This window comes from Heterocephalus glaber, unplaced genomic scaffold (assembly GCF_053883595.1).
Source record: "Heterocephalus glaber isolate CG9 unplaced genomic scaffold, H.glaber_assembly_v1.0 deba00001472, whole genome shotgun sequence".
Taxonomy (NCBI): Eukaryota; Metazoa; Chordata; class Mammalia; order Rodentia; family Bathyergidae; genus Heterocephalus; species Heterocephalus glaber.
In genome coordinates this window covers 32574189-32582175 of record NW_028258315.1, presented here as the reverse complement: position 1 = coordinate 32582175, position 7987 = coordinate 32574189, and the positions used below count along the sequence as shown (strand labels likewise).

Here is a 7987-nt window from a genome sequence, read left to right as displayed (position 1 = left end):
TGCCTGTGTTACTAGCTCTTGTGTCCATTTTACCAATAGCAGGAACATGGTACTATAGGATACAAGCATTATTTTTGTCAGACTACAGAGTATGTCATTTTCTACTATACTAGGAAAGGAAAATTATTCAAGTCCAAGTTTAAAACCTGAGTACTTTTCAATGCAGATATGTGCACAGGTGTGAGAGTGTCTAGTTTGTCTAGAGATGGCTACCAGAGTTGGGGAGAACCATTGTGCATCACTAAATATTTACTGTAGCCTAGAGAAAATGTTATGTAACAGAATAATATTCAATAAAACAACCTGCTAAAAACCATTTACCATATCCTTGTAACAACTACCTGTCCACAATTTAAGGGTCAGCTGAATTTCTGAAGCTTATTAATAGTTTCCCTTTATTTTATGTGAAGTATAGTACTGATACCTGTATTTCTGTATTATGATATGCCTGTCTACACATTTCATATTCTGAAATATATAAAATTAGACTACTTTTGTTACAGATGATATTTCACAATGGGTAGATCTCATGGGCCATTTCTTTCTCAGGTGTAAATGGCAGACAGTTAAGTGTTATATGGAATAAAGTAGACATTTTAAAATGTAGAAATAGGCCCGGGGATTTAGCTCAGTGTTTCCACCGCCTGCCTCACAAGCACAAGGACCCAAGTTCGATCCCTGGTACCAAAAAACAAAAAAAATCTTAGAAATAAAACACAGGATGAGAGAAAAGTTAACAGGTTTCTGCACACCTCACATCTCTTATACACTCATATACAAGCCTTCTCTTACCCCTCCCCCACCACGTGAGAAATCAGCAAGAAATAAAGCATCAACAAGCCAGGAGTGGGACCCTCACAGGAAACAAATCAATTGGCACCTTCACTCTGGAGCTTTGCAACTGTGAGAAATGAATGTTCGTTTTTTAATAGATACAGTCTATGGTATTTTGTCACAGCAGCCGAGTAGACTAAGTTGCTACATCTGCCCAGATGGGACAGTAGGACACAGAAGGGAATCTCACATAGAAGTCGAGGGAAGCTGACACCTCTGTGTGGTCACTGTCCCCAGAGCTCACCAACATATGTCTGGTGGTGGGCATGGGGATCACTCTCAGGCTCTGGGTCCACAACTGGGAAGCCAGGTAGGACGGAATAAGCCGTAGGAACATCTGGCACCCCCTGATGAATCTGTTTGGTGTCTCTTCTATTCCTTCCTGCTTCCCTTCCTCTCTGCATTTCTGATCCAGAAACTGTAGGGCAGAGTTTGGAAAAGTAGTTCTTCATTTTAGGCAGGATGTGACCATTAATCCTGATATATCAGCTTCATTGGATTAAGAAAAACCTACTAGATTAGTACAGCACATTCCTGGATGTGTCCACGTAGGTCATGGAGGCTCTTTCTTGAGTATTATATCTGGTTGCTTTTTCATCTCTCTCTGGTGCTGTTCCCCTGCTCTGCTCTCTGGTCATCATGAACTAGACTCCTTTGCTGTGCCACATTCTCCAGTTATGATATTCCTGCCCTGGTGCCAGTTGACCTTGGACTGAATCTCCTGAGACTGTGAGCTACATTAAATCTCTGCTTCTTTAAGTTGTGGAAGTCAGAAATTATGTCTCAGTGACACAAGATGACCCAGCAGAATCTTGCCCAGCCCATCCTTGTCAATGTGTCATCTATGCAAAATCACCCTTCCACCTGACACAGTACCTCTACTCTTTATAGAACCAAACACATGCTGAGCTCCCACTCCTCGAGATGGAGGACACCTAGACAGGCACTGAGTGATAGGCTCTTATCACAACCTCTTTGCTGTCCTGTATCCTAATACTCAGATTTAAGGATACCCACAGCTAACACACCGCATACTAGATAACAAAGAAATAGGAAAGGGGAAAAAAGTAGTTAATATATGTGCAAATATATTCATATTGCAGAAAGGGTAAATACACATAAATACTTAAGGTCTTGTTTTTAAAACTGGACCTGGGCTTAGAGCATTTATACAGTTGCTACTTTTTTTTTCTATTTGTTCCATGTTCCCTTTGCTCTCAGCAGGAATATCACTTCACCAGTTGTGGTTGCTGTTCGCAGGTGAAGCAAACCTTCACTGCTGAGGTCCTAGGCCCTGTGTTACTGTGGTTACCATGGGACACTGGGGTCTGCTGAGGCATCCTGACAATGTCTGACATTTAAGACTCTTTCTTCCCTGCCCATATTATGCCTCCCATTCCCTAGGTAACCTTGAGAGCATGGACAGATCATCTCACTGAGCCAGTTCAACCATTCCCTTCACATCTGTGAATTAGGTTGGAAGACCAGCCCAGTCTCTACATCCCAAAGTGTCTGGAAGTCACTGACTTATTAACTATTCTATGATAACTTGACTCATTTACATTTTGTGAAATTATTTATCTTTGATAAATTTAATGCTTTTAGTATGGAACTGTAATATCAGTTATTATATAGTGTTTTCTAACAGTACTCTGTTCCCTGGGTTACACAGATTTTTCTACTACCAAATTATACATTCCTTAAGGTCTGCTTGCCTCTTTATTTCCTAGGATTTTCATTAACAAATCATGTTAATATATCCTAAAATTCTCTGTGTTTATGCAGTATATTCAATGTGCAAAGTATTAGGAAGAAAACTTTGATCACTCTCAATAATTCATCACTAATACTTTTTTCACTGAAATAGTTTGCCTATCTTACCTCAAGCTGATGGAAACTCTGATTGACATCATGGCTGCAAAAACAAAATAAATGAATACTGTATTATTCACTCCACATAATATTGGCACAAATTTTTGTATTATCTTCTCCACTGATTCTAGTCTTTAAAAGATTATTATAAACACACTAGTAGGGGTAAGGATGTGGCTCAGAGGTAAAGCATTTGTTTACTATTTGTGATGTCCAGGGTTCCATGCCCAGCACTAGAAAAATAGAAGATAAATAGACAGAGAGAGAGAGAGAGAGAGAGAGAGAGAGAGAGAGAGAGAGAGAGAGAGAGAAACAAAGCCAGTATATTAGTACTGTATATAATTCCAGGGATTTACTGACTCTCTCAACATCTTGGGACTAGGAAGAGTCATATCGAAGACAAAAATATATAGATAAAAGGCAATTTGCTTTTAATAATTATCTAGAAATTTTACTCATCTCAAGATTCTCCAAACCTGGGGCTATGTCCTGCTAGTCTCTAACTCCGTAGTTTAATCAGGTGTCTGATACAAACCTAGCCATTCTATTACTAGTGGAGTCATTAGTGTGACTATGACAGTTACTGTCTTATAGAACTAATGTGGGGTTGCTGTGTAGGGGTCAGGGCACTGAGACATCATAAGTGTTTCCTTTTCTTCATCGGTAATTCTTTGGGTCTAGCTGCCCTGGAGACAAAGCCTGTGGAGAGCCAAGTAGTGGAGCTCCAATGGAGTGGGCTCTTGGGGCCCCCTGTGATGTCAGAGTAGACTTGGAATGTGGAGTTATCCAATGGCTCCACAGTGGACCCACAGAGAAGCTTGGCAAGACCTCGGAGCTGTCTTCCTGAGGCACGGGGCACACACCACACAGGACCCTGCTTTCTGGGTGAAAGTTGCCCTAGGGAGGAGCCTCTGTCAAGGCCAAGGTCCTGCCCAGAGTAAGCCAGCTGGGGGCCTCAGAGACAGCACCTAGGCTGCCACAAGGAGTAAAAAGAACTGACACTTCACCCTCCATTACATTTCCTGTCTCACTTCTCTAAACTATTTCCTCAAATCTCTTCCATTTTGTGTGATCAGTGCTTACAACTTTTCTGTTTTAAATTCTTTTTAAAATAAGCCATAATATATTTTTCAGTTACTCAGTTCCAAGGTATAGCTTGGCATACAGGAATATTCTCTAATAGGATAAATATGCTCCTTAAATATAATAAATGAAATGTTATAGTGAATTGAAGTGAATTGAAGTGAATTTTTTAGTGAATTGAAGAATGTGGCAACACATATAGAATATTACAGGAACACGCTAAGACCCCTTTCCCTAAAGATGGGCTCCTTTCATCCCTCTCTTCTCAATAATAATCCCTCTCAATAGTAATCCAAAGAGCCTTATTTTTAGTTTATTTTATGTGAAAGGGGACAGGCAAGCAAAAGTGAAGTAGCAAAGACAATGAATATTTATGGCCTTCTTATGAACTGTTCAGTAAACTGTAAAATTCTACAGGGCATGTTCTGCATCTCTCAATTCATCTTCTTCTGAAATCAGAGAATCCAATAAGGTGTTATTAGTAAACTTTCTCCCTCCCTTTTACTTCCTCTTCCCTCCTTCCTTCTCCCCTTGCTCCCTACTCTTCTTTTGACCTCAAACATGAAAGCTGAAATAAATTGTATTCTTCAATTCATGGCAGATAATTTTCAATCATTTTTGCCAGATGTATTTCTTGCCTTACAAGTATTTCATTAGCTTGTTCTTTTTAACTCATTTTAATCTCCAAATCCCTCCACATATTAATGACTAATAGGAGGTGTGGTCTAAAAATAGTGAGTTTAAATTAAAAATATTTACTGCAGTAAAAGACACATTGCCAAAATACCTTCCCAAACACATTTGTTCCTTCCTGCTTGCCATTTTCTGAAGCAGTTCTGAAAGTCCTCCTTCATGGGTGTTTTAGTTGCACTCTCTTGGCTTCCTTGACGCCCTGAATTGAATCAAAACCTTTACCTTTCCCGGTCATTTTAACACCACTCACAGTATGGTGAATGGTGAATAAGGTGCAGGACAACAATGCAGTGATTGATGTTTTTACAAGCCTGCCTTTCCGTTGGATGGTACATGGCAGCAGCACTCATTGTATTTTTTACCACATCTCATAAAGACATGAAAGACTATATGAGAACTATAGTTCTCATTTTGTTTTTTACTTTTCACCCTGAACGACTTCCTGAAATCTAGCCTCTTCTTGCTGCTACCACACACAATTTTGCAATGTGTACCTGTTTCCTAAAGGGCATGTGTGAGCAGTTCCTTTGGGATACTGTATTTACCTAGAAGAAGGGTGATGCGTCATGACATACTTACTTCCAGATGGAACATCTGTGCCACCTCCAGGACATATAGGCTATGTATTCATCAGGTAGTCATGGTTCCAACTTCAATAAAGGCACTATTACTCAGAATACACATGTATACCAGGCAAGAAATACTTTTTAGAAATGGTGATCTTATGCTACAGAATCCTGATATTTTAACAGAAAGCTATATTTCTTTTCTTTACTTTGGTTAAAAATGGAGGACTTTTACAGTTAGTTTTCCAGACTCGATTTGCCTTGTCATAGTCTGAATGTGTTGGAAATCTAGTCCCGGATGTAATGGTATTTGGGAGGTGGGGCATAAAAGAGGTGTGTGGGTCACAGGGCTCTGACCTCATAACTAGATTCATGGAACTGTGAGAAGGGCCTGTGCAGTGGTTTCTCTCTTCTGTTCTTCTCCAGTGTGAGGAAGTAGCCTTCCTTCTGCTTGCACTGATCACAAAGCAACAAGACAGGTGCCATCTTTGAACCAGAGACCAAGCCTGCTGGCATCTTGACCTTGTACTTCCCAGTCTGCAGAACTGTAAGAAATCAATTTCTTTTGTTTATAAACAACCAAACTTATGGTATTTTATTATAGCAACCCAAAAGGACAAAGTTGAAAGTCACCACTACTCCATCTTCATATCACCTTCATTCCTGGAAACACTAGATACTAGGCATTTGATGTGTTGCCTTCGTCAATCCTCTTCCTCCCCCTGAAGAAACTAGCCAGTGTGTCCATCTTTCCCACACAGGCTATGGCTCTGCCCTCTACTCCTTCCATGCCTCCAAAATGGGGGACTCTAGATTGAACTGAGAGTGTCAAGCTCAGCACTATTTTTCATACCTGCTGAGTGTTGAAATCAGACTAGAAGAATGCCAAGGAGTAGCCCAACTCAAAAACTATCATTTTATGCATGATATCATTTTTTGTCTACTAAGTCTCAAGTTTTGTTGTAAAACTATAATATTGTTTAGTGATATTTAGTAATACTACTTATTCTCTTCTGTCTAGGAGAAACAGAAGCATATTTATAATTCCTATAGGCTTCCATTGTGGTATATGGGCCTTGTTCTCATATCTGGAAGCTGTTGGAATTGGATGCTGTCTTAGTTACTTTTCTCTTGCTGACAAAAAATATCTCATATCAAAGTTAAAAGGAAAAGGTTTATCTGGCTTACAATTTACAGAGGTTTCAGTCCATAATCGGCTAGCTCCAAGCAAGGCAGGGTGGCAGAGGGGCAACAGTTCATGGTGGTGGAAGAAAGAAAAAGCAACAGGAGACCTTAACACCTTTCTTTTCCTTTTATTTTGTTCAGACTAGCAGGATTAGGGTGGTGTCAAACCAATCACTCACATGTACTGATTTAGTAGTCACATGCCCTTAATCCTACCATCACACACTCTAGATTCACCCATCTATGAAAAAGAAAGCCCCACCTCAGCTGTATGAAGCTTTGAGGGGACATCCAAACATAAGCCACAATAGTTGCATGGCAGAGATATAAATAATATTTCTTATGAAATGAGTATATAAACATTATATACTCATACATAATGAGTATAAAACTTTAGTTTTTATTATAACACAAAATAAATCAATGCATGTGGATGCTGTTATACTTTTCCTCATTGGTATAAGTGAAATTCCACAATGAGCTAGGAGAAATCTTCATTTTAAGTAATGCATTCTGACCAATTAGAGGGGTAATTTTTTCTTAAGTGACTTGTTTTCACAAGCAAAAAACAACAAACCTTCCTCCTCCTCCTCCTCCTTATTTTCCTCCTCCTTCTTCTTCTCCTTCTTTTTCTTCTCCATGAAACTAGGGATTGAACCAAAGACCTTTGCATGAAGCTACATTCCCAGCCCTTTTGCTTTTTTTATTTTGTATTTTGAGACAGGATCTCACTAGATCATTAAATTACCCAGGCTGAGCTCAAACATGTGATCTTCCTGTCTCAGCCTTTTAAAGTGTTAGGATTATAGGTGTGCACCACCACACTTGAATAGGACAATCTTTCTAAATTGAGGAAACATAGTGAAACATTCTATGGACCTGAAATTAGATGAATGAATTTCTTGTAAGACTGGGAGAAACCATCTTCTGAAATTATTTTTATTCATGCTAAGGAACATAAATAAAAATATTGAAAGCCACTAGAGTATGATGAAATAATTAAAGGAGGCTTAGTATAATCAGGTCCATGGAGATCATTAACAAGAGGTATCGTCTCTCTGCCTACTGTTGGTAAGACTGAAATAAAGTGGTCATTGTGATTTTAATAACAAAGACATATTTCAGTTTATGCTGCCAATATAACAGCTAAGAAAGCAGGTCAGAGATAATCCATTTGCCACAGAATCTAGAACTATGCAGACTGGTGATACAATTTAATAAAGAACAACATTCACTAGTTATTAAGGAACACTATACAATTTTTCCACTTTATGAGAATATTCATCAAAATTATACACAGAGGATCAGTAAGTGACTGCAGATCCCAGGAAGCAGCTGTGTGTATCAGAATAGCAGGGCTGCAGGTAGATCCCAGCCAGGGCTCACTCCCAACCCCAGAGGTTCTGGGACACCCACCCAAGCCAAAGGTCCACCCAGCAAAGAGCTGCACAGGCCCACAAGCTTCAGCCGGAGGCCCCCCATACCACTGGCCACAGCCAAGGGCCCACCTGGAAAATAGCTACACAGGCACACAAGCAACAGCCAGAGGCTCGCCCTGATACCATTGATAAGTCCATGGAGACCCTAGCCAGAAGCCTGTGCAGAAAACAGGAACTGTGGTGAACAGCATCCAGCCAAAGGCCCTACCAGACAACAGCTACATAGAGAGGTCCCAGCAAGAGGCATGCCTAGATACCATCCCAACTGTGCTCAGGGCCCAGCCAGAAGCCGGTCCAGACAACACGTCAGCTCAG

The 7987-nt window shown here is 40.1% G+C and overlaps 1 protein-coding gene across 1 annotated transcript; it reads right to left on the bottom strand.

Moving 5' to 3' along the window:
• Positions 1–923: 923 nt before the first annotated feature.
• Positions 924–5677, bottom strand: LOC147826308 (uncharacterized). The gene is made up of 3 exons (XM_087181691.1): positions 5062–5677; positions 2716–2749; positions 924–1252 (listed from the first exon to the last, which is right to left on the bottom strand). The coding sequence occupies exons 1-3, from the start codon at positions 5094–5096 to the stop codon at positions 971–973; spliced, it is 351 nt and encodes a 116-aa protein (XP_087037817.1). The 5' UTR covers positions 5097–5677; the 3' UTR covers positions 924–970.
• Between the last annotated feature and the right edge of the window lie 2310 nt (positions 5678–7987).

Excerpts from the sequence above, each read along its gene's own strand:
- LOC147826308 (XM_087181691.1), bottom strand. The coding sequence starts at position 5,096 with ATGTCCTGGAGGTGGCACAGATGTTCCATCTGGAA. Across the intron at positions 2,750-5,061 it reads CACAGATGTTCCATCTGGAA|CCATGATGTCAATCAGAGTT; the intron begins GTAAGTATGTCA and ends TTGTTTTTGCAG. Across the intron at positions 1,253-2,715 it reads AGAGTTTCCATCAGCTTGAG|TTTCTGGATCAGAAATGCAG; the intron begins GTAAGATAGGCA and ends TCTGCCCTACAG.